The sequence below is a fragment of the Protomyctophum parallelum genome (assembly GCF_964188405.1).
Source record: "Protomyctophum parallelum genome assembly, chromosome: 1".
NCBI lineage: Eukaryota > Metazoa > Chordata > Actinopteri > Myctophiformes > Myctophidae > Protomyctophum > Protomyctophum parallelum.
The window spans coordinates 73,993,062-74,018,828 of NC_139697.1; the positions used below are offsets into that span (position 1 = coordinate 73,993,062).

Below are 25,767 nucleotides of genomic sequence, written 5' to 3' on the forward strand. Positions count from 1 at the left end.
AGGGCCTTTGCGGCGTGTCACTCCCCCTGTCTCTCCCTGTTTCCTGTCACTCAGACACACAATTCAGCTGTAGGCTATCCAATAAACCCCATACACTTTACTGCTATACACTTTACTGTGGATCCCTGGGGGTCCCCAGACCACACTGGGGTAGGACACCTACTGGTCAAGAGTGGCAATAAGCCGCTTGAGAATCAGTGTTTTAGGTCCTCTGGCATGCAGCACAACATCAGCTGACGGGAACTTCAAATTATTCTTGTCTTAGTGTGCAATAATGCAAAATATATTTTGTTTCTCCTTAATTTAACCAGACTAGACTTGTACATGCCCGTCGGCCACCGGCCTACTTGGGAACGATGCAACTTGGGAACCTAATAATACCCGTTGTCAACTTGTCATAGCACCCGTTTTAACTAACTGTCTGTGTCCCTTTTGTGCCCATACTGTATATGGAGATGTCTGTAGTATGCAATACATGTTGTCATAGCAGTGATAGCACCCATTTTTACTGTCTGTCTGTGTCCCACATGGAGATCTCTGTATCTGTCTGTCTGTCTGCCTGTGTGTGAAGAGTGCAAACTGTCTGTGAAAAGTGGACTGATTAAGTAATCAATTGGCAGGTGTATGGTTGCCATGGCAATCAATTGGCTGAGGCTTGAAATTGCACAGGTGAGGGGATTTAAGCTGATTAGGCCCACTGGCAGAGCCTGACCAGAGCCTTTTGTGGTGGTTCTAGAGAACCGTGGGTCCGACCAACTCGATACCGGGCAATGCACTCCCTGCGGGGGTGTGGAACACGTGTGTCGAATGTGAAGTCGGTGGGGCAAACGGTTCTCGAGTTACGTGCATTACACACACGCACGCAGACAGAGACGTGGTGCATTTATAGTAGGATGAGTCCCATTGGAATGGTTATCTCTAAAGCAGGGATTACAACCTAAAATACAATACAAAACAAAGCAAACGCACAAATTAAATATCGATACAAAACTAAAGTAAAACAGCTGCAAGGCCTCCGTTTTTATCGATCGAAGAACACTTTTAAATGCACCCAAAGGGACGAAGTGCTCCAGTTTAATGTCTTTGTGGTGCATGATTCCATGACCGTGGAGCATAAAAAACTAAAGGCTATCCTCCCAAATTCTGTGGACGGATGAGCGACAGTAAAAAGTGGCAGGTTCTGGGAGTGGAGGTAATATGAATTTTGTTGTTATTCAATTGCAGTCTATTCATTGAGCATCATTTGTCAGTCTCGCTAGATGAAAATGAGCAGAGAAGTCAGCCAGGGGTCTCATTTCCGTTTTAAACACTCCTTTTGTTTCATGTCTCTCCCAACGTACACGCGGCTGAATCCTGGATGAGATGTTCAAGGCAATGTATCAGTGTTTCCCTAACACATTTTTATGGGTCACAAGTAAAAATAATTTTTGTTTGTTTTTTAGGTTTTTATTTTTTACAGTTTCCTGCAATTATTTTCAAAATGTTTACATCCTGTTCATTTTTTTAACATCATTTTTTTCCAATTTTCTTTTGGAACAATTTTCATAATATTCTTTATGAAGTAGAGAAAATAGTAAATCTGCAAGCTGCTATTTTCACGGGTGCAGTACTTAGTTTAGACAGTTTTTGGTTTAGACTATAGTCATTGGTTAGACCAGTCATTAGTCCTACAACTACAACCTATCTCAAACCCTCACCCTAAACCTAACCTCCCACGGGGCAGCACACCTAAACCTAACCTTAACCCATGTCTAACCAATTACTAGTCTAAACTAAGTATGCACCCCGCTATTTTCACTAGTTTGAGTCCCGGCCCGGGGAGACATCAAATTTCTCTTTTGGGTCTCTAGCTGAAAGGTTTGTGAACCACTGATGTAAAGTAAGCAGCCATGGGAGCCAAACGTTTCCCGAACCATTAGGAAACAGGAGCCTATCTCCTGTTTCCTAAGCGTAAGGCAGCTTGATGTACAAGTGCACCCCTGGTCATGATGACGCTAGCATGTACAGTAGCAGGGACTTACTTACCCCCAATACAACCCTTGATTCTGTGTGCCAAGCAACGAGGCATTGGGTACAATTTTTTTTTTTTTTACAATCTTTTGTATGACTTGGATGGGACGGGACGGGGGAATTGAACCCACAACCTGCTGTAATCCCAGTATAGATGTGGTGTTGGTTTTAGCAGTGGGAATAAAGGGACTCCGATTAGGCTGCCAACACATAACTCAATGATACCCACTTGATAACCTTGCACACTCTCTCATCATGCACTCTATCCTCTTAACATCCAAGACAGGTTTATATACAAGCACTCGCCCCTGTGTAATACAACAAGGGATACTTACATCACATCCTGTGTAACTCACAAATGTGACTCTCTCTCTCTCTCTCTCTCTCTCTCTCTCTCTCTCTCTTTCTCTCTCTCTCTCTCCTTTTTTCATCCTCATCTCATGTTTCCACATCTGGGATAGATCACAATATGCAGCCGTCCTCGTTCGGTGGAAACGTAAAAGCGAAAAAAATCACTGTTAGAACCATTCTTGTGATCTCGGTCCAGATTTTGGCAACATCAGTGACTCACGGAGCCAGATATCAGACAGAGAGCCAAACTTCTGATCTGTGATGTCGCCGTGAGAGAAAACCAGGAATCTTCTCTGGTAAGTATTCAGAAGTAAAGCCATTCCTTTGGTTTCCAGCCTTGGTCCTCGGGGCCCGCTGGTGATGCAGATTTTCCGTCTCACTGAGAAGTAATGACACGCCCAGAATAGATGCCAGGTTAAACCACCTGGCTTACCTAATATAGCCTACACGACAAAATCCAGCAAAGTCCACCTTTACAGTACACTCCCTGACTTAAGCTAAGAATGTGAGCTAATGTTATACTGACAGTGTACTGAAACGATGAGAGTACTCAATGAAATAGTTGCCAAGTACACAGAATGACTTGCTTCCTGGTTTTGTTTGGCCCTAAAAAGAAGGAACGTCACTTCCTTGGTCTGGCAACTCCAGCTGGCACATTTAGGCAAACTGAGGCTGAAAGTTTGATGGAATATATGTTGAAGTGAATGAAAGCCAGATAACCAACCGTTGTAAAATAATCGGTTCAAGAAAATCAAAGAAGGCATATGTATCACACATTGTTTCCTGCTGTCTTAAATTTCTGTGTGCACACTATATAATTTTATTGAGGTATCTAAAGAGCAAATATTACGTTTTCTGACTGTGTAGCAAGTATATACTGTGCTGTTATCGTGCGACTGGTCTGTCAACCAATCCTTAAGATGCCAGCTCATATACTGCCAATACCTTATGTGCTCTTTAGATACCTCAATACAATTATATAGCGTGCAAGAGCTACTTAAATATGTTGTGAAGAGGGGCGCCCTTATCATCATACAACATTTTGTCTTCAATGTTTGTGTTTACACAAAACTTTGCTCAAAGCTGGACATAGGAGGGGCATGCGCCCCTCAAAAAGATCAGAAAACAACGTGTGATACAGTATGTCTTTTGTTTTTATTACATTTCATGAAACTTCCGGCTCCACTTTATTTGCCTCCCAAGTGCATCAATAGCCACGAGAACAACTTCAATGGATGCTATCCAGGACATTTGGTATCCTTCCCATAAAACACTGCAACCAAAGTAGGCGTGATCGTAGGTAAATAAATAGGGCCTGATTTTCCAGTGATGTAATCTATTGAGACAAACAAGTCTTCAACTACATAGTAAAGTAGAAAGCCATCCCACACTGTTCTTATATGTTGCTACTGAAAACTGATGCAAATCAACAACCAGAAAAAGTGATGTTTTCAGCTGCAAACATGCCAAGCACTACTAAAGTCAAAATGTGAGTCAAGGGGCCAAGCACTACTAAAGTCAATCGACAGAGAAAGAAAATCAGTTACCACCGCCTCAGATTTATAACTCTATAATTGTCCAAATAGTTTTTATTTTGGTTCAAGCACAGAATATTCACCAGTATTAACACAGAGTGTAAAACGATGTGCCCAAAAGCATAAATCATATGACCCCAAAGTATTTCAGTTGAGCCTTTCATGTTGAACCCTGTGGAGGGTCAACGATAGCAAAGGAATGTTAGCCACTAACTGAGAATATGAAAGACAGAATAACTACTACTGTACCTAACAACTGAAACTGCATGTTCAAGATATAATTGATCTGTTTAACCACTTTAACCCTAGCATCCCCGTTCTCGGGTGAGAGTTCTGCAAAGATGTCTCACGTGTCGCAACAAGTTTATCTTTTCCCGTTTTGAATTGTTTTTGAATTCAATGGTTGATTAAACTGTGAAAATGTGATATATCTGCAGATTCACACCGCATTTTGACATTGCTTGTTGAGCTGAAAAAGTTAAGACCAATTTCAAACATAGCTCAAGTAGGTGATCTTCAAGCTTACACGTCACACTGTGAGCTTGTAAATCTGTTATTTTCACTATGTTTGGGAAAAAACGAAACACGCCTGAGTAAAATTGGAGTATCTTCTTGAGTTCACTCGGTATAGGAAAGCTTGGAGTGTGACAGTTATAGTGTAAGACAGGGGTTCTCAAAATTTTTGGCTGGGGACCCCCGGAAATGTATAAAAAATTATAAATATATGTTTTTTTTTAAATAATTTGGGGACCCCCCAAAATAATTTGGCGACCCCCCGAGGCTTCGCGACCCACGGGTTGAGAACCCCTGGTGTAAGAGACAATAAACATCTTCAACTTCAGCATTCAATTATACCAGTAAATGAGGCCATATTGTTCCTGGCTGCCAGGCTGCCACGCAGTCACTGAACAGACTTGCAAACGAGAAGACTATGAATGGAATTTATTCTTTGTAATTGTCCCTGATCTCTCCTAAATCCATATGGTCGTGTGTGCTGTGTGCACATGCCCATTTAAATCCATATGGTCATGTGTGCTGTGTGCACATGCCCATTTAAATCCATATGGTCGTGTGTGCTGTGTGCACATGCCCATTTAAATCCATATGGTCGTGTGTGCTGTGTGCACATGCCCATTTAAATCCATATGGTCGTGTGTGCTGTGTGCACATGCCCATTTCACAACTAGTGATGTCCCCATGAAGTATTTCTTGCTCCCGATCCGATTCTGATCATTTGATCTGCCGATGCCGATTTTCCAGTTCCGATCTTTATATTTTTATAGAACACTTATACTATATCATAAGTAATAGTACAATATCCAAAATCACAGACTATCCATCCATCCATCCATCTTCAACCGCTTATCCGTAGTCGGGACGCGGGGACAACAGCTCCACCAGAGAGCTCCAGACTTCCCTCTCCAGAGCAACATTAGTAACTTCATCCTGGGGGACCCTGAGGTGTTCCCAACAGATGTTGGAGATATAAACCCTCCAGCTCATCCTTGGTCTGCCCCGGGGGCCCATTCAACCCTTCAGCTCCTATGTTGGTGAAACAGGCACACCTACACAAAACACGGCTAATGGCACGGCACATTGGTCATTGCGCCAGACATCTTTGTGTGACCAGAGAAGGGCAGATACTTCAAGTATAATTGAAAAATCACACCTGTGTGAACCGAGTGGTGCAACTCCCTTCTCTCCCCCCTCCTCTCTCTCTCTCTCTCTCTCTCTGCTCCGTCAGATTAGCTTTATTATGGATATCAATCCGCGTCGCTGAGAACTATTTTTTCATTATTATTTTGGCTCTGCCTTTCCTTCTTTAGCGAACCTAGACAGTTCATTATTATTTTGGCTCGGCCTTTCCTTCTTTAGCGAACCTAGACAGTCAGAAGTTGGATTTGCGTCCAGCAGGTGGCAGCCATGTCACATACTTCTCTCGTTCCAATTTCACGCATGCGCACACCACTCGTGCTCACACAGGTACATACACAAACAGGTACACAGGTACACGGACATTGCTGGTTGTAGGAACTCAAAAATGAGTAGAATAATCACATAATATCCTCGTTCATTGATATTTGTATATGAGTGTACTCTGCACCATGGCACTCTATCAATGTGCTGCTTGGTGTCAAGCATTGGACTAAGTAGATCAACTACCTTTTTTCAATATTAAATGTTGAATAATAGATATTCCATAATTGATTGGTAACATGAGGGGTGCTTTCATTTGGAAACGAAAAATCCAGAGTTACTTGTTTAATCATTTCTTTATCGTGATCCATTGTGCATTATTTATTTAGTTTCCCATAACACTCCAGGTTTTGCTCTATACACTAGCCAATAGGCATTGGAATCTAAATATTATATCTTTAAGATGTTGCTCTGTAGGCTATCAGGGACATGCTTTTTCCATTCCATCAGGCATTTCAGTTTCACAACTAGAAAAATTGCAATCAGTAAAGTGCACTCCTCCGCCAACATGATTGTTGGCATACTGTACGTATGTGTTGACCTCCGTTAACATTATGCCATTTCCACCTAACACACCCACACACACACACCCACACCCACACCCACACACACACACACACACACACACACACACACACACACACACACAGGGCATTGTGTGTGTGTGTGAGTGTGTGTGCGTGCGTGCGCGTGCGTGTGCGCGCACGCGCGTGTGTGTGTGTGTATGTGGAGGGAGCATTGCCACCACAAAAGGCTTTGCTCAGGCTCTGCCAGTGGGCCTAATGAGGCCAACTCCTTTCACCTGTGCAATTTCCAGCCTCTGCTTCAGCTAATTGAGGCTCAACCAATCAGTGAGCCGAATTGATTGCCAAATACACTTTTCAGTTTGTAGTCTTCACACCATAGACTGTAAAAAATATGGACAAAGCGTTCCCCGGGTCTAACATGAACGTATAATGAAGCCTGAAATTCCTTGCACTCTAATGCACTGTAAGTCGCCATCTTTCTTGATCCGTTCTGGTCCAGCTGGCCATTGGCTGGCCCAGACAACGAGGCGGGACTTCCCCCCTTCTTCTCTGTTGGTTTTTATTTTGACTCGAGTGGGTGGGGGATCCCGATCATAGACTGTAACGGTAGCCACGCCCCTCAGAACATACGCGACATATGGTCATTTATTTTATAAATGGGACCATAATTTTCCAAAAAGAATATTATGACATTAGAAATGAGACTTTAAACTAGTGACTGGAAGCAGAAAGTATTCATGACCATGTTTATTAAGGTAATACAGTCTAGGTGAAGTTGGTCCCAAATACATGGGCCTCTATGGAGCTATGGGGCTTTTTGGGTCCAGTCCAGCGCCACAACAGGCCATTATATGAACTTTCAGGAAGTCCTGATTTCAAAAGAGGCTTCACGAAATATCTGGCTGACTGCCCCCCTGCTTCACACACAGGCACACAGGCACATACACAGTTCTCCATGTGGGACACCCGCTGACGACAACGAATATCATTAGGTTCCTAAATTGCATCGTTCCCAAGTAGGCCGGTGGCCGACTGTGACGGGCACGTACAGGTCTAGTACTCATAATTTCATGAAATTTCGTTCTTTCTGATTTCAACTTTGACTGTGACCTTGCTCTTTGCCCATCAAACCAAAAATATATCATCTCTTTGGGTCAGCCTGTGCTGAACTGCTGATCACTCAAAGTTTCATGGAAATCTAAAATCAATGGCTTAAAGCTGCCCTAAACTCCTAGAAGTGTCTTTTTTATGTGGAAAACAAAAGGTCAAATTATGAAGCTACTGTCTAAAGATTTTGCATGCAGGGTTTGTTAAAGGTATTGTGACATTTAATAAAAAAAAGTTTGTTATTTTTCTTAACTTTTAACATTCAGTAGATTTTCTGTGGTCTGGGGTTTTCTGGCTCAAACAAGTGCTTTGATTTTCCTGCTGTTTGTGTTGCAAATCCTGCAAATCCCATATATGTCAATTTGCCTGTTTTCATTGCAGCTCAAAAGTCTTCCAAACCCCAGAGAAAACTCCAGACCACAGGAAATCCACTGAATGTTCCAAGTTCAGGTTTTTTGGGTGCAATTGAGGTCATAAACTCTAAAATAAAAAATAAAAATAAAAATAAATGAAAATGAATGTCTTGAAACCTTTAAAGACTGTGTAACGAAGTCATGAAGAAAAGAAGCAGTAGTTTCCGTTTGCAAATGTTTGCCTTGCTTGCAACACTATGGCAGTGGTTCAGAGAACTTATTATACTCAGGCATCAATTATTTTTTTGATAAGCACCAGACAAGAGCGGATCACCACAATTACAATGTTGATGAATGAAGTGGATTAGCCTGATTTGCAACAAAGTCAGCAAGACTATTAAACGGCATAATTCAACAACACGTTATAAGCTAATGTCAGAAAGTTGAATATGTTGTGGTAAAAACTGTTACATTTATTTGTGCTAAATCCCTGTACTGCTGTTTCAGCGCCATCAATGGTTTCTCCTCAACAATAGAGGCAGGATATGGAGATGTGATTTACCCCAGACAGATGACTCAGTCGGAGACCTGCATGGAAACAGGTTTTTCTCTCTTATGGGGGAGATGAAAAGTGACAGCCAATGGGAGCTGTCTGGTTGGCAGATGTGGCATTTTTGATTGACATCACAAAACCTTTGAATGTGCTAAATATCAGCATGCAAAGGAACAACACAGTGGGGAGCCAGCTATACGGTACATGTACATTATGGTCTCCAACGGCTCAAAAGACACCTAGCTCAATACATCACATATTTCCCTCTGCTGTGAGAGGTAATGGACAGTTTTCCACGAGCAAAATATACGATCGCGCCTTTGTCTGAAGAGTTTAATGGAAGCTTTTAACATCCAAGAGGACATTCTCCTTTTCTCGTCTAGTCTCTCCTCCACGTAGCCTTATGATACTCTGCATCAATGTCAGCAGGAACACATGTACATGATGAATTGCCCAGTCAAATCAGCACTTTTCTCTTGTCAACTTTTATCGGAAGCTGGTAGTTCCAGCTTGTATGGTGCCCTGGGCAAATTTGTTCAAAGAATATTGAAAAATATATATATATTTTTTAATAACTAGACCTGTACGTGCCCGTCCCAGTCGGCCACCGGCCTACTAGGGAACGATGCAACTTGGGAACCTAATGATATACGTTGTCATAGCACCCGTCAGCCGGTGTCCCACATGGAGAACTGTGTATGTGCCTGTGTGTGAAGACTGCAAACTGAAAAGTGTATTTGGCAATCAATTCGGCCCACTGGCAGAGCCTGATTGGTTGAGCCTCAATTAGCTGAGGCAGAGGCTGGAAATTGCACAGGTGAAAGGAGTTGGCCTCATTAGGTCCACTGGCAGAGCCTGGCCCAGGTGAAAGGAGTTGGCCTCATTAGGCCCACTGGCAGAGCCTGAGCAGTGAGCAGAGCCTTTTGTGGTGGTTCTGGAGAACCGTGGGTCCAACAGACTCGATACCGGGCACTGCACTCCGTGGGGGTGTGGAACGCATGTGTCGAATTTGAAGTCGGTGCATGTACGTGCATTACAACCATACACGCACACACACACACACAGAGAAGTGGCGCATTTATAGTAGGATGGCTTATGCACACCTGATCAGCTCAGAGATGGGTGCCCTTGCATTATGAACACTTTTAATTTAAGCAACGTTTTGGTCATAAACCACACATGCCTGTCTATGACCAAAACGTTGCTTAAATTATAATAATTATATTATTATTAATTAAATTATTATTATTAATTATTAATATTAAATTATTATATTTAGAGTGCAGGTAGTGTGTGTGGGTCATTGTATACATTTTGTGCATTTTCTGAATACGTAGCTCAAACCCCTTCAGAAAACGGCGTCGTGTGAGATTGTGCACTGGCTATTTTTGCTATTCGTCCTGTATGACGAAGCCTATACGCTGTTGATCTTGGCCTTCATGCACAAGAAGCTGTCTTTCCGTCAGTGATGCGTGGGGGCAGGTCACTGTGCATTAAATCAAGTCTTGTAGGTGGCAGCTGTCACAGGTCACAGGATTTGTGTTTCATGATTTGCAGGGGAAATGGGAAGTCCTATTCTCATCTTGCACAAAATCGGTTTTAGAATTACACTACTCTTTAAAGGAACAACACAGTTCACCCAAACGAAAAAAGAAAAAAAAAGAGTGACATTTCTACTTAGGCCTACAGCGCAACCGTTTGGCTTCAGTGCAGTACATGTGGACCATTATGCACAATAATCTATCTAATCTAATAAACTATCTATCTATGGAGCTATTTATTGTTATTTCTGACTGGCCTTAAGTTGTTTTGAGTTTTGCTAGCAAATTGTGACTTTTTATCAGTATTTCCAGTGGCAGGGGGGTTGAATACCTACCTGTATATGACATAATTTTCCATGGGTGTCACGATCATGAAATTTTACTACTTGACGATTAACTATCGTGCAAATAATTGTGATAAATGATTTATCCCCCTGGGTCACATTGTTATTTTTTGTATTGGAAATCCCATTGGGGAATCTTAGGTTGCATCATATAAGAACTGGAAGGTCTCCGGGCCGAAACGTCCGTGTTGTTGCTTGCTGCTGGGGGAAACTGAAAAATAAACAAGAATCCTATTGGATATAACGTGAGTGCTGGTATTCTTTTCTATGGACTGTATCTACCTGAATCGTGCACCCGAGACATTATTACGTTGAATCACTCAACTCAGTGCAGCTTGCTTCTCCTCTTTTCTCAGAAAATAAACGTACCACCCAGGATGTTTTATTCATATGGATATGAAGCATCAACTGACGGTGAAAAAGTACTAATTTATCCAAAAAGTAAGACTTTCTCCAAACACAGACGTTATGGGACTCAATATCATAAATGGCACAGAGTCATGCATACCTGACAAAATTGCCAGGATGATTTGTGTATTTCTGGAAAACAGTTCTTATATGACACAATCAAAGATTTGCCATGGGATTTCCAATATAAAACAAATAACACTGTGACCACTGGGTAGTGCGAGTGATGTCAGGACTTTGGTACTCAATAGCCAGTCTACAAGCTCACAACACATTGAAGTGCAAAGTATAAATCACCCTATTCAGTATACAGACACGCTGACAGACAAAACACTCACAGACCTCATTTAAGCCCTACAAATACAAAAGCACAAACACACATTCGTGTGCACGTACGCAGTTTGTCAGAATAGACTAAATATGTGAACTGTCTTGCAGGGTTTTGTTTTATATCCTATAATTACAGCAAAGCCACACTACACTGCACAAGATGACACGTTTACCACACGTACGTAATCTTACAAGCTTTCTGTCTTATCAGGCTCATTTTGATGCACTTCTATTTTACAGAAAAGTCGTGTGCCAGGTGTTAATTCATTCATATATATTCATATACTGAATATATATATATATATATATATATTGTGGGGTCTCGCGAGCGACACCCCGCGATGGTAAGTGCGTTGCCAGGGCAACCAGACAAGCTGTCAGACAGAAGACGCCTCGGATCGTAAGACACGCCCTCGGCCGCCTAATAGGGGAGGTCTACGTCCCGAACCTCCTCCTCCACCAGATTGAGCTGATGGACGGACCGCGCCCAAACCAGCAAGCGGCCACACCCGGCGTATAAAAGGAAGACTTAGTAGTCGGTCTGACAGCGGCTGGTTCACACACACAAGCGCTCACGGAGGCACGCACGCACAAACCGTCGGGGGGTAAGCAGACACACACGCTCTCACCAAACACACACACTCCTGTGTATATATCTCTGCATGCCTTAACTGTCACTCTCCCCGTCACAGGCTTTCAGGATCGGGCCAGGGAATGTCCGCGGGACAGAGACCTCGGACGACACGGATGAATGAGTGAATTAGGAACGGGAGTTCCAGGAGTGCACAGTTATCGCGACGCAACAGGGGGGCAGCCCTGCCACAGCGAAGACAACTGGAACCCATACTAAAAGGTCGGAAGGAAACCTATTTAATTCCACACAGACTATTCTTCGAGGACTGCCTAGCAAGCAGGCTCTCGTTGTATTGAACGCCGGTGGGCTAAACGGCAGGTGCACGCTCGGAGCTGAACCCGCTATGGGAGAAGATACGCTACAGTAAAGGCTAAATACTGACGACGTCACGAAGCAAGGCTCCGCCGTCATATTATTATTATTCTTATCGTTTCTTATTATAACGAGCCCTCCAGTGTGGAGTCGTGCCGTAAGAAGAAGACTGTATAATATAAGTTGAAACTAACGGATGTTTCTCACCCTACTCCAGGCGATCGAAGGAATCCTGTGAAGCCAATAATACTGTACGCTTGTGAATGCTACCCAGAGACGGATGTCGAGCGTCTCATTGTGATCTAACTGTCATAATCAACCTTCTTGCTAATAAACAGCGTTTTGAAGTGCTGCAATACCCTGTTCTGCCTGTTCATTCCCCACCAAGACTCCACATTTGGTGGAGAATGTGGGTATAGCAGGTCCTAACCACCGCCTAATATGGACCAAGCAGCAGCCTTAAACGCCCTGGTGAAGAGCAACACGGACCTCCAGACGTGCATGCGGGAGGTACTGCGCAGACTGGACAGAGACGCACCGGCCCCCCGATCACCAGCAGCCGTGCTCACTAAGCAAACACCTGACGACGACATCGAGGCTTTCCTAGAGGTATTCGAACGCTCCGCCACCCGGGAGAGGTGGCCACTGGCCGACTGGGGTGGCATCGTAGCCCCCTACCTGTACGGACCGGCACAGCAAGCATGCCGGGACCTCACCGCCAGAGACGCGCTCGACTACGGAAAGCTAAAAGCCGCCATCCTGTCCAGCCTGGGGTACAGCCTTCCCGCCAGAGCACACAGGTTCCACCAGTGGGAGTTCCGCATGGCGCAGCCGGCGCGCACCCAGTTCGCCGACCTGTGCAGACTCACACAGAACTGGCTCACTACAGGAGAAGGCACCCCACTCCTCGACAGGATAGTGATCGACCGCGGCGTGAGAGCCCTGCCCCCCGACGCAAAGAAGATGGCGGTACACGCCTGCCCCGCCACCGTTGAAGAGCTAGTCACCCTGGTAGAGAACTCCCAGGTGGGCACCCAGATGTTGCAACCATCTAAAACTGAACCAGCGAAGACCGACAACCGACAAGGACGGGACCGCCGCCGCCAGGCCCAGACGGCTCCCACGCCTAAACCCCGGACGAACCCACCACCAGCCCGCGGCCCACCCAGGCGGTGCTACGTCTGCGGACAGGAGGACCACCTTTCCTGGGCATGTCCGGACCGGGCACGGGACCCCGACGTCTCGATGGCCTCGGCCGCCAGTCTGGTGGGCTCCAGACACTGCCTGCACTCGGGAAGCTCCGCACAGTGCCAGGCAGCCCTACCGGTCCGAGTGAACGGCAGAGACACCCAGGCCCTGGTAGACTCCGGTAGTGTGGTGACACTGGTGAGAGGGGACCTGGTGACCGGCGGTGGACCCGAGACGGTCCCGGTCAGCTGCGTGCATGGCGACCTGCGCCGCTACCCAGTGACCCAAATACACATCCAGACCCCCCGAGGCAGCGTGACGGTACCCGCCGGAGTGGTTCCGGACCTACCCGTCCCCCTCCTGATAGGCACAGACTGCCCGCTCTTCGACAAGTATTGGACCCCGGGCCTCCGCCGTCCACCGCGGAAGAGGGGAAGAAAACGCCACCCTAGACCAGAGACGGAGAGACACCGCGCCTGCCCCGCCCTCGGAGAACCCGCAGCTGGGCCGGTATCAGCAGCAACAACCGCCGCCCCGGACGAGTCCGGCCCGGAGGAAGTCCACTCCTCAGCAGACGAGACCCCGCCACTCGACGAGGACCCCTTCGTCAGCTTCCCCCAAGTGGACGGACCCCCCACTCGCCTACAAGGGGAGTTCGCCACGGCCCAGTGGACCGACCCGAACCTAGAGGGGGCGCGGAGAAACCTCTCCACTGTCGAGGGGAAGCGGTGTGATGGGGTGAGCGAAATAACCTTCCCTCACTTTCTAGTACGTAATGGTCTACTTTATCGAGCCGTCAAAGATAAAGTAGAGGCTGTAATTGAACAATTACTCGTACCTAGATCCCATGTATTGCGGGTGTTATATTTGGCACACTCACATCAACTAGGCGCTCATTTAGCAGTACAGAAGACGTATGATCGCATATTGGCTCGCTTCTACTGGCCGGGAGTAAAAAGAGCGGTCGAAGATTTCTGTCGGTCATGCGAGGAATGTCAACTCACGTCCCCGCGGGGGGTCGTGCACAGTCCGCTCATTCCCATGCCGATTATCGGTGTCCCTTTCTCGCGTATAGCTATGGACATAGTGGGTCCCCTACCCAAGTCGGCGCGCGGGCACCGATATATCCTAGTTATCCTTGATTATGCCACACGATATCCCGAGGCTATACCCCTGCGGGTCGCCAATGCCAAAACAGTGTCACACGAGCTCATGATGCTCTTTAGTAGAGTAGGCTTAGTAGACGAAATCCTGACGGACCAAGGGACATGTTTCGTCTCACGGGTTATCAAGGCGCTCTATAGCTGGCTGAAAGTGAAACAAATACGCACATCTGCCTACCATCCTCAGACCGATGGGCTGGTAGAACGATTTAATCACACACTGAAGAAAATGCTAAAAAGAGTAGCCGAAGAGGACGGAAAAGATTGGGACCGCCTCATCCCATATGTACTGTTTGCCATAAGAGAAGTACCCCAGGCATCCACAGGCTTCTCCCCGTTCGAGCTCCTGTATGGGAGACAGCCCCGCGGATTACTAGATATCGCAAAAGAGACATGGGAGAGTCAGCCCTCCCCACTGCGAAATGTCATCGAACATGTAGAAATACTACAGGCGCGCGCCAGCCGCATCTGGCCGCTTGTGCGACAACATATGGCAGAGGCACAGGCAGCACAAAGTAGAGTGTACAATAGAGGCGCACAAGTGAGAGAATTCAAGCCTGGGGACCAGGTCCTCGTCCTTGTCCCCACGACAGAATGTAAATTCCTAGCCCGCTGGAAAGGTCCATACGAGATTGTAAAGAAGCTCAGTCCCGTTAATTATCGAGTGGCCCAACCAGGGAGGAGACGGGGCCAGCAGGTATACCATATAAACATTCTGAAAAAGTGGTATCCGCCGGAAACCGTTCCGCTACCTGCTCTGTTGACCCGCCCCCCTCCCCAGACTCCACCCGTTGCTGTAGGAGAAGGCTTGGCCCCGCAACAACAACAGGATATCCGAGAGCTCTTAGACCGGAACAGAGATGTTTTCTCCGAGCTACCCGGTCGTACCTCGGTAGTAAAACACGACATCGATACGACCCCGGGTAAGGTAGTCAGGCTACGGCCGTATAGGATCCCGGAAACTCGTAGGCGGGCCATACAGGAGGAAGTGAAGAAAATGCTCGAGCTAGACGTCATAGAAGAGTCACACAGCCCCTGGTCGAGCCCCATAGTTATCGTTCCCAAGCCAGATGGGAGCCTACGTTTCTGTAACGATTTTAGGAAATTAAATGAGATATCGCAGTTTGACGCCTACCCCATGGCTCGCGTAGACGAGCTAATTGAACGGCTGGGCCCCGCTAGACACATTAGTACATTAGACCTGACGAAAGGGTATTGGCAAGTTGGCCTAACCGAGCGAGCCAAACCAAAAACAGCATTTACCACCCCAGATGGGCTGTTTCAATATAAAGTCATGCCCTTCGGTGTACACGGAGCTCCGGCGACCTTCCAACGATTAATGGACAAAGTCCTGAGACCCCATAGCGCCTATGCGGCGGCATATTTGGACGACGTGATCATCCATAGCGCCACCTGGCGGCAGCACCTAGAAAGGCTAGATGCCGTGCTCAACGCCCTACGCCAGGCGGGCTTAGCCGTTAACGCCAAGAAGAGTCGTATAGCCTGGACCGAAACAGACTATTTAGGCTATACAATTGGACGCGGCTGCATTAAGCCACAAGAGAAAAAAATAGAGAGAATACAGAACTGGCCACGGCCCGCCACCAAAAAACAAGTGAAGTCTTTCCTCGGCCTAGTGTCGTACTATCAAAAATTTGTAAAAGACTTTGCTGCCACCGCCAGCCCGTTACACGATCTCACAAAAAAAAGTCTACCACACCACGTAAAATGGACCGAGGGAACAGAGCGCGCATTTCAAGCGTTAAAAGATGCCCTCTGTAGAAGCCCAGTCCTGATTACACCTGACTTTAATGCCCCTTTCGTCCTCCACACAGACGCGTCTAACACAGGAATCGGTGCTGTCCTGGCCCAGACGCTAGAGGGAGACGAACACCCAGTCACGTTCATAAGTAGAAAGTTGCTCAAACACGAGAGGAACTACTCTACAGTCGAGAAAGAGTGCCTCGCAGTGAAGTGGGCAATCCACCACCTACGGTACTACCTGTGGGGCCGAAGGTTCACCTTAGTAACCGACCACGCGCCCCTCAAGTGGATGTCCACAAACAAAGATCGGAACGAGCGGGTCACCCGTTGGTTCCTAGAACTACAGAACTACACGTTCACGGTAGAACACAGACCCGGTAAAGACATACGCCATGCAGATGCGATGTCCAGGATGTATGAAGAAGAGGAAGAAAATAAAGCCCCTCGCCTCAGCGAGGATCTTAGGGGGGGAGTGTGTGGGGTCTCGCGAGCGACACCCCGCGATGGTAAGTGCGTTGCCAGGGCAACCAGACAAGCTGTCAGACAGAAGACGCCTCGGATCGTAAGACACGCCCTCGGCCGCCTAATAGGGGAGGTCTACGTCCCGAACCTCCTCCTCCACCAGATTGAGCTGATGGACGGACCGCGCCCAAACCAGCAAGCGGCCACACCCGGCGTATAAAAGGAAGACTTAGTAGTCGGTCTGACAGCGGCTGGTTCACACACACAAGCGCTCACGGAGGCAAGCACGCACAAACCGTCGGGGGGTAAGCAGACACACACGCTCTCACCAAACACACACACTCCTGTGTATATATCTCTGCATGCCTTAACTGTCACTCTCCCCGTCACAGGCTTTCAGGATCGGGCCAGGGAATGTCCGCGGGACAGAGACCTCGGACGACACGGATGAATGAGTGAATTAGGAACGGGAGTTCCAGGAGTGCACAGTTATCGCGACGCAACAGGGGGGCAGCCCTGCCACAGCGAAGACAACTGGAACCCATACTAAAAGGTCGGAAGGAAACCTATTTAATTCCACACAGACTATTCTTCGAGGACTGCCTAGCAAGCAGGCTCTCGTTGTATTGAACGCCGGTGGGCTAAACGGCAGGTGCACGCTCGGAGCTGAACCCGCTATGGGAGAAGATACGCTACAGTAAAGGCTAAATACTGACAACGTCACGAAGCAAGGCTCCGCCGTCATATTATTATTATTCTTATCGTTTCTTATTATAACGAGCCCTCCAGTGTGGAGTCGTGCCGTAAGAAGAAGACTGTATAATATAAGTTGAAACTAACGGATGTTTCTCACCCTACTCCAGGCGATCGAAGGAATCCTGTGAAGCCAATAATACTGTACGCTTGTGAATGCTACCCAGAGACGGATGTCGAGCGTCTCATTGTGATCTAACTGTCATAATCAACTTTCTTGCTAATAAACAGCGTTTTGAAGTGCTGCAATACCCTGTTCTGCCTGTTCATTCCCCACCAAGACTCCACAATATATATATATATATATATATACTATATTCATATAGTATATATTCATATACTGTACATTTTCACCACTTTTATAACACAGAGATTAAAAAAATTCCAGAACTTATTTGAATGAATAAAATATCTTATCCAGTAGGTAGAGTATGTTAATACAATATCTCATCTGCAGTGGTTGAAGGTGGTCTCTCTACAATATGCACACAGATGAACTCATCCTACTACCGGGCCCCTTCGGTGTTACCAATGATACTAAATAAAGTATATACTAAATAAATATTATATACACCAACAACAGTATGTTTTCAGTAGCCAGTAGGTTTCAGTGGTACAACGATAAGTGGTATTCCTTATCGTTGTAGATATCTGGTGTCTCATACACGTGACCTAAGGTTCGAATCCCAGATAAGAAATGAAAGTTATGTTTAAAGCTTATATTAACACTCTTATCCAGCACGACTTACAAGCAGGAGCTGATGTTTATACAGTAGGTACTTTTGACACACTTCTGTGTATCGTCTCTGCATGCAGTGAGAGTTTACGATGTTGACATTCACACTGACCGAAAACAGATGAAGTCTGTTAACGTCTGTCGCTGTGAAATATTTAAACGAAGTACTGAGAAAAACAATATTCATACACTTTGGCTCTATATACCGTACTTTGGTGCAGGCTACGACAAGTTCACAATGTGTCGCATCATCACATATGAACAGAACTTGCAGATCTGATATTTTCATTATTTATACATTTATAATGATCCTGCCATGACATGCTGCAGTGTTCTAACCTCTGCGCCCTTTCTCCCTCTACAGATAAACAGTGAAAGAGAGACGGGCTGACAAGGGAAGAGAGAGAGAGAGAGAGGGAGAGAGAGAGAGAGAGAGAGAGAGAGAGAGAGAGAGAGAGAGAGAGAGAGAGAAAAGATAAATTCTTAGGACAGAGGGAGGGCCTGGAACAGATTCTTCAGAATATGTTATGGCTTCATTCATTCAAGTCTCTCTTTTTGACTCTCCCGTTTTGTGAGTTGTACTCGCAACCTTCATTTCGTTTTATTTCTTATGTTTGTACAGGCGTGCCAAATTGGTTTCCAGATTGTTGGAAATGTATGTAAGTATGTGAGTCACATAAAAGCTATCAATTTCCTTGATATAGTGGTCAAATACTACTTTTCTTTCCCTCTCTATAATGCAAACATGTTGGTCTGTCACTTGATGCTACTGTGACTGGAGGTGAGGGAGCAGAGAAAGAAAAGAAAGATGGATGATATGAAGATCATAAAAAACTATGTGTAATCTACAATGTTCCAGGAGAAGTTTTGCTGGTTGGCAATGCTCCCCATGGAGCATCAACTTGCCCAGAAATTGGATTTTAAAGACATCATAAATGACGTTGCCATTTGGAGTTCAACACTGAATGCTGAACGATGGGATTATTTGGACATGGTTTCCTTGTGCGGTAAATCAATCAGATTGCAGTGAGTTTCATTCAATCAATCATCACTCTCTTATGCAGACTTGTCTTTTAGTTCTACTGGATCTCTTCTCCACTAGTCTCTAACATTTTTGTCAAGTTTTTTTTTGTTGACAAAATTGTCGTTGTCAGTGTAAAAAGATAGTCGGCGAAAGAAATTCGTCATAGTAGACGAAATCAACACTGCTTGCTAAAACACAAAAAAACAGGAGCAATCAAATGTGGCTGAACCTACCAGCCCATCACAGTTGCTGATGGCCACCGACGTGTCTTGTACATTGGTGACCTCCCCGACGTAGAAGCAGTCATCGCCCCCTAGCGGCTCGGAGAGCTTCTGCCCCGACTCCTCGTGCCATTCGATGGTGGCGCCGGGAGCAACCAGACGAGAGTTAAGACGAAGCCGCAGGTGGAGCTCGCGGCCGAAGACCGTCACGTTGTAGTACAGCGTTTCCCTGTGGTGGTGGGGGCGGAAGCCATTTTGGCCTTCACTCCCCCCTCGCTCCTCTTCTCCGGACGTCTGCCTTCCGTGATCTCGCCGTCTATTGCTCCACTCACTCCTGCTTTCTGTTCCGTAATGTGACGCATGCGCTTTCGTTTTTGTGGCGGGCATGTCTTGGCCTGTTGTTGGTGTGTCTGTGTCCACTACGGGGGTTTCTGTGTATGTTGTACCTGTATGAGGAATGGAGGTGTCTGTATGCATTTGTCTTTTGTTTGCATGTATCGTGCCCGCACTGACATGTCCCCCTGCATTATAAATTGTGGCCGTGTTTTCCTGTGCTCTTGGCACACCTGTATGTTTTCCGGGGGAGTCTTCTCGTATCGAGGTCTTGTTTATATCATTTCTGGACGTATGTTTATGTGCTGTGGGTGTGTCTTTGTACGTCGTGTCTACGTGCGGGGCGTGCCTCTTGCTGCGTGTGCGCGCCAGAAAGCTGTCCAGGTGGGGGGCGGAGACCGAGTGAGAGAGGAAGCGCCCCTCGGCGTCAGTGCTCACTGGACGCACGACACCGAACTCTGACAACACGTGATGGAGAGAGTCTGGCGAGAGAAGAGAGAGATACAAAGATAAATACAAGAGTGACATGGAGAGATCTCAAGGAGGATCGCACATTAAGAAGTGAAACACCTGGAGATGTGCATACAGTAGTTGAGCCACGTGGCTCATTGCCTGGCTTGAACCAAGCTTTCAAATGCAGTCAGTCCCATGACTCGCATCCTTCTGTAAGGAATGGAGGAGGACATAAACGACAATGAGTTAACCCCTATTTCTAAAATAGCAAAAAATAGCGAACCTACAAGCTCACAGCAGGTGCGCACAGTTTACATTGCACACTGATTACAACTGGCTCACATTTATAACGAAGGGCAGACTCGGGCACAATTGAAATAATAACCAAATAACTTTTGGAGAGGTTAAAACCGGATTGTCAGAAATGTACCAATGTTAGCTCTGACAAGCAGGCCGTATGATGACATGGCCAAAATAGGTATGCCAGGGGTAATGTCAATTGTCAATCATTAGCCTGATTGTCAGACTCTGAGCCAGTGTGCTCAGTCGAGTGGGCGGGGTCTATGAGCTGGAAACCTCTCTTTGCTAGAGATCGTTAGAGATCTAATTTGAAATGTGACGACCTTGATGATAATTGTATGACCTTGTGTTGTGATTTGACGAAAAATGTAAAACCTTGTGTTGTGATTTGATGATGATGTAGTCAGTGTATCAAGACATTGCAGACGCACATGCACGCGCACACACACGAAAAGAAAGAAACCTTGATGATTGGCCTCTGATATGAGGGACCTGTGTTCGAGTCCAGGTGGTTACACCATCGTGAACCCTGTAATATTGGTTGTCCTGGGCTGTCGGTCATATAACTTTATTATTAGGGCTGTTTTTTCACCATTATCACCTCATTATCCAATCGCAACTTTATTTTCTCCTTCCTGTTCCTATCACAGTGTTGGAATCTAAAGTCCAAGCTTGTTATATAGTGGAGGCTTTGATGTTCCATCTGTGTATCCCGGTGCCTTGTAGATGAAGATTATATGAGCTACTGTTCATGACTACAGGGGAGGAGGAAGCGGCTGTCAATCTGAGGTCACCACCTCCATAGCTCTGCTCTCTGTCATAGTTCATGGTTCACCAAGTACGTAGTTACCGTTACTTACATACACAGTTACACACACACACGCACACAAGCACACACACAGACAGACAGACAGACAGACAGACAGACAGACACACACATAAACACACACACAGAGCTCAGGAGGTATGCGCACACGCCGCACAGTCACGCATACACAATACATCATGCGAGCAACAGACACACGACACATGCACATGTGTAAACAAACTCAGAAGACACACGTGTTCGCCTGTTCGGTGAGAGAGAAAGAGAGAAATTGAGAAATACAAAAATACAGAAAGAATGCAGGCATTCCAGATGCATTTATGAACGGACGTGTGTGTGCGCTCACGTCACACACACACACACACACACACACACACACACACACACACACACACACAGAGGGAGAGAGAGAGTGGATAGTGGGGAGTTAGATTCACCGTCCTAAATTAACTTATTATTGATAAGACACACTCCGACAGCAGAATGTGAGGAAATATGAGTGAACCCTTCACATTCCCGGGACGCCAGAGTTGCTGGCGCATAAACACACAGAGGAAAATTTATGGAAAAACGTGGTGAGGAAAGCGGAACAGAAAAGAAGAAAAAAATGTTCCTTTTCCAGAACTTCTAAACTCTCTCTCTCTCTCTCCGCAGCACACATGCACAGCATCTTCAGCCAAACAGCAGGGAGTAGTGGCCGTGAAGATTGGCACGTGAAATAAGAGTTGCCATTTGAACTATTAGTCATTTCAAAAGCACTTGTAAAACAGTGGAAACATAACCCAAACTGAACTCTTACATAAATCTCACCAACGGAAAAGTTAAAGGCATTTTATCCTTTTGTGATTTCTCCACAAATGGTTTGATTGTTTAGGCTGCCCATATAGCCTACATTATGTGGGAATTTTAAAGGAAAGTTTGGAGGGCCACAGGCTATTGCTAATCTGTCAGTGCAATAATTTATAAAATATTGCCTGCCTAGTTTAGTGACCAGGACTAAATGACAATAAATATAGCTGCAAGCAGCGATAAGACAGGGTCGAGCCATAAAAGCCTCTCTCTTCACAACGTCTAAATAGCTGGCTGGACACTGGAGATGATGTCACTTTTTTTGGTACGCTGATTGGCTAAAGGAGTGGCCTTTCAACGCTGTAGCCTACTCCCACAGCCAACCATGCATTAGCATGCAGGTCGAGACTCCCTCACTCCATACAAGTGAATGGAAATGCTACGAAAATATTTTACTTCGCTTTTTTGACGTAAAAGAGTGGATAGAGAAGATCATATCATTCATTGGGAGAACTAAATGTCAGAGGTCCTTTGACAAATGACTGTGAGCTCTTGACCGATTCCCACGACCCTCTACCATATTGCCAAATTTCATAGAAAATGACAGCAAAGAACTGCCAAAACGGTGAAAGAATTGCGGAAATAATAAATATAGCTGCAAGCAGCAATAATACGGGGTCATGCCATAATAGCAATAAAGCAAACACTGATGACCGACAGAAGACAAATGAGCAATTAACAAATGAGAGCTTTAGTTTAAATAGCTGGTGGAGATGACATAACTTTTTTGTTACGCTGATTGGCTGAAGGGGTTGTCTGTCAACGCTGTACTCCCGCAGGCAACCATGCATTAGCAGGGTCCAGACACAAATTAATGGAAATGTGATTGGTGGTTAACCAGCCAAGAGTGGATAGTGTGGATGATACTTTATCAATCCTATATATACAATCTATCGATCATTGGGGGATCTAAAGGTCAGAGGTCCTTTGACGAATGCTTGTGAGCCTCTACCATATTTGCAGAATTTCATGGAAAACAACAGCACAGAACTGCCAGAACTGGGAAGAATGGCAGAAGAAAAACGGTACAAAAACAATAAGGGGTCTTCGCCCCTTCGGTCTTGTGTGGTTGCCGCAGTCGCTTACATAGGCCCCTCCCTAATTTGAAATGTTCTATAACGCTTGAACAGTTTGGTCTTCTGCCCCTGCAAGGGAATTTATGTAAACAATTGTAAAACATAGATTGGGTAACCAACAACAGCCAATTAGCTACTACAAACATTATGCAAAGCTCGGCCAATCACAGCGGAAGTTATAGGTAGGTTACTCCGGAAAAAGGAAAATAAGAAAGTGTGACAATAACTATAGTCTGTTTGCCCTTTGGGCAACCACACTAATAATAATCATAATAAATAAAATAATAATAATAATAATAATAATAATAATAAATAGATAAATAAACAAATAACTGGCCATAATTATTTGTGACATTTTTGCACTTTGTTCAGCTATAAATTCAGCTGCATCTTCTGCTTCTGCCTAAAAGCAGAAGATGAGCTGAATGTATTGTCAGGTATACAGTGGCCTACAGTAGACTATTATGGTCTATAGTACCAGGTATTTTGGGGGGTTTTAGCCATCCAGTATTATGTCATAATTTCTTAAAAAGCAGTTCTCCTGGCAAAGCAATGAAGGTGCTGGGATTGTTGCGTTTTAGAACGCACCACACAACACACCCTGTGGTCGACGCAGGATTAAGTGCAGTTTATACTGGTCGCAACACATAGCCTATAATAAAACCCCAGTCAGTCATTTAACCTGCAGGAGGCTCCACGCTGCAGAATCAGTGAATCACAAGTGGCCCCAGGTCAGGACGTGCAGCTGTCGCGGACGTGATTTACTCACCTTTAATGACATTGACTGTGGAAACAACTTGACCATGCACGAGTTTCAGCAGTTTTTGGTTTGAATATAGTATTTATTTTTAGCTTAATATAGGCCTATAAGTTATAAATATATACGTTTTGCACCAGCTGACCAGCAGTTATACGTTTTCACCAGCTGGGCTGGCACTGCCATATGACTTTAAAAACACTTAATAATTTACAACTACTGAAATGCACACTCTAGCCTACTGTAGCCTACTTAAAACTGTCTGGTAAATCAACAGACTTCAGCTGTTTTACCTGCATGCGTTAATGTGATATTTAAACCCTAGCGAGCCACTCAAATAATGTTTACTAGCGAAAGAAAAATACTATAATGAACTTCGCTTTAGGACATCCGTCTCAACCTTCTGACACCGGTGCGGTGGGTTAATGTCTAATTAGGCTACTGCATGCACCTTTGTTTGGATTGATGTTTTTCGCGTGTCTTCCAAGTAACACATACCTGTGTTTTTGCTGATGTAGAGTCCGTTCAGGCGACTGATCTGCATACAAACAACAAAGAAAGTAAAGAATCCAACCCGAATATCATCCATGGTCGGCGGGAGAAAGAGACTCCGGCATAGACAGACCGATGGTTGAGTGATCTAACAGCTATACTACTGTCCCTCTCACTCTCTCACTCCCTCCTATAACAACAGACCGCAAAGTGATAGCTCTTTCTCTGTTTTAATTTCTCTCTTTCCTCAAGTCTGTCCCTCCTGTCTCTCTCTCTCTTTCTCTCTCCATCCGTCTCTCCTTCACACACGCACGCACGCGCACACACACACACACACACACACACACACACACACACACACACACACACACACACACACACACACACACACACACACACACACACACACACACACACACACACACACACACACACACACACTTTTAGTGGCTTAATATGAGATATACTTATATGCTCCCACTATATCAAACATTTGAAATGTTTGTGCAGTATGATGCTGGTCCTATAGAGCATTAGCCCCTGAAGATGCCCCCCCCCTCTCTCTCTCTCTCTCTCTCTCTCTCTCTCTCTCTCTCTCTCTCTCTCTCTCTCTCTCTCTCTCTCTCTCTCTCTTTCTGGTTGTTTGGTTGAATGAGATCACAGTGCAGATGTGATTCCCAGAGGGCAACCTCCATCTGTTAAACTCACACACTGAGCAAGGCAGGAGCTATAAGGTAAGGCTATTACTATAGGCAATAGTGTGAGTGCATGATGACTGAGGAGAGGAGAAGGGAAAATAAATAAAAGAAAGAAGGACAAAGAAAGAAGTAAAGAAAGAACAGAAGGAAGGAAGAAAAGAAAAGGGAACGGGGAGAAAGTGAAGAATGAGGGTTTTCCTGGCGGCTGCAATTTCATGGTTGGTTTAAAGCTCCGATCAGCACGTTAGCTCCAAAGATGAATGGAGAGACACACACGAGTCACAACTCACTCTCTCTCTCTCACTCACACACACACACACACACACACACACACACACACACACACACACACACACACACACACACACACACACACGTGTACATACACATACTGTATACATGCGTGCACAGCACACACACATGCACAAAACGTTCACACATGCATGTACTGGACACTGTCTCTCTCTCTCTCTCACACACACACACACACACACACACACACACACACACACACACACACACACACACAAAGAAACGGGTTACAACACATTTATAAATAAATGGAGCAAACAAAATGCATTTGCTTCTGCATAGTACAATTAAGCGATTCTATCATGCTTGCTCTGTGGCATGTATAAAATGCTGAGCAGGCCCAGTTAACCTCGATTTTGGATCAAGAAGCCAAGAGAA

At 45.5% G+C, this 25,767-nt stretch overlaps 1 protein-coding gene across 2 annotated transcripts in view; it reads right to left on the reverse strand.

The window, feature by feature from the left end:
- Positions 1-24,658, reverse strand: part of LOC310870531 (A disintegrin and metalloproteinase with thrombospondin motifs 2-like) — a 69,032-nt gene extending 44,374 nt beyond the window's left edge. The window contains exons 1-2 of one of the 2 annotated variants that reach the window (XM_083781769.1): positions 24,386-24,658; positions 19,306-20,108 (exon numbers count right to left, since the gene is read on the reverse strand). In XM_083781769.1, coding sequence (XP_083637895.1) covers positions 19,306-20,108; positions 24,386-24,476 — 894 coding nt within the window. In that variant the 5' untranslated portion in view covers positions 24,477-24,658. Of the gene's footprint in view, positions 1-19,305; positions 20,109-24,385 lie in introns of those variants that run through there. The other variant, XM_083781770.1, reaches the window with a different exon arrangement.
- Between the last annotated feature and the right edge of the window lie 1,109 nt (positions 24,659-25,767).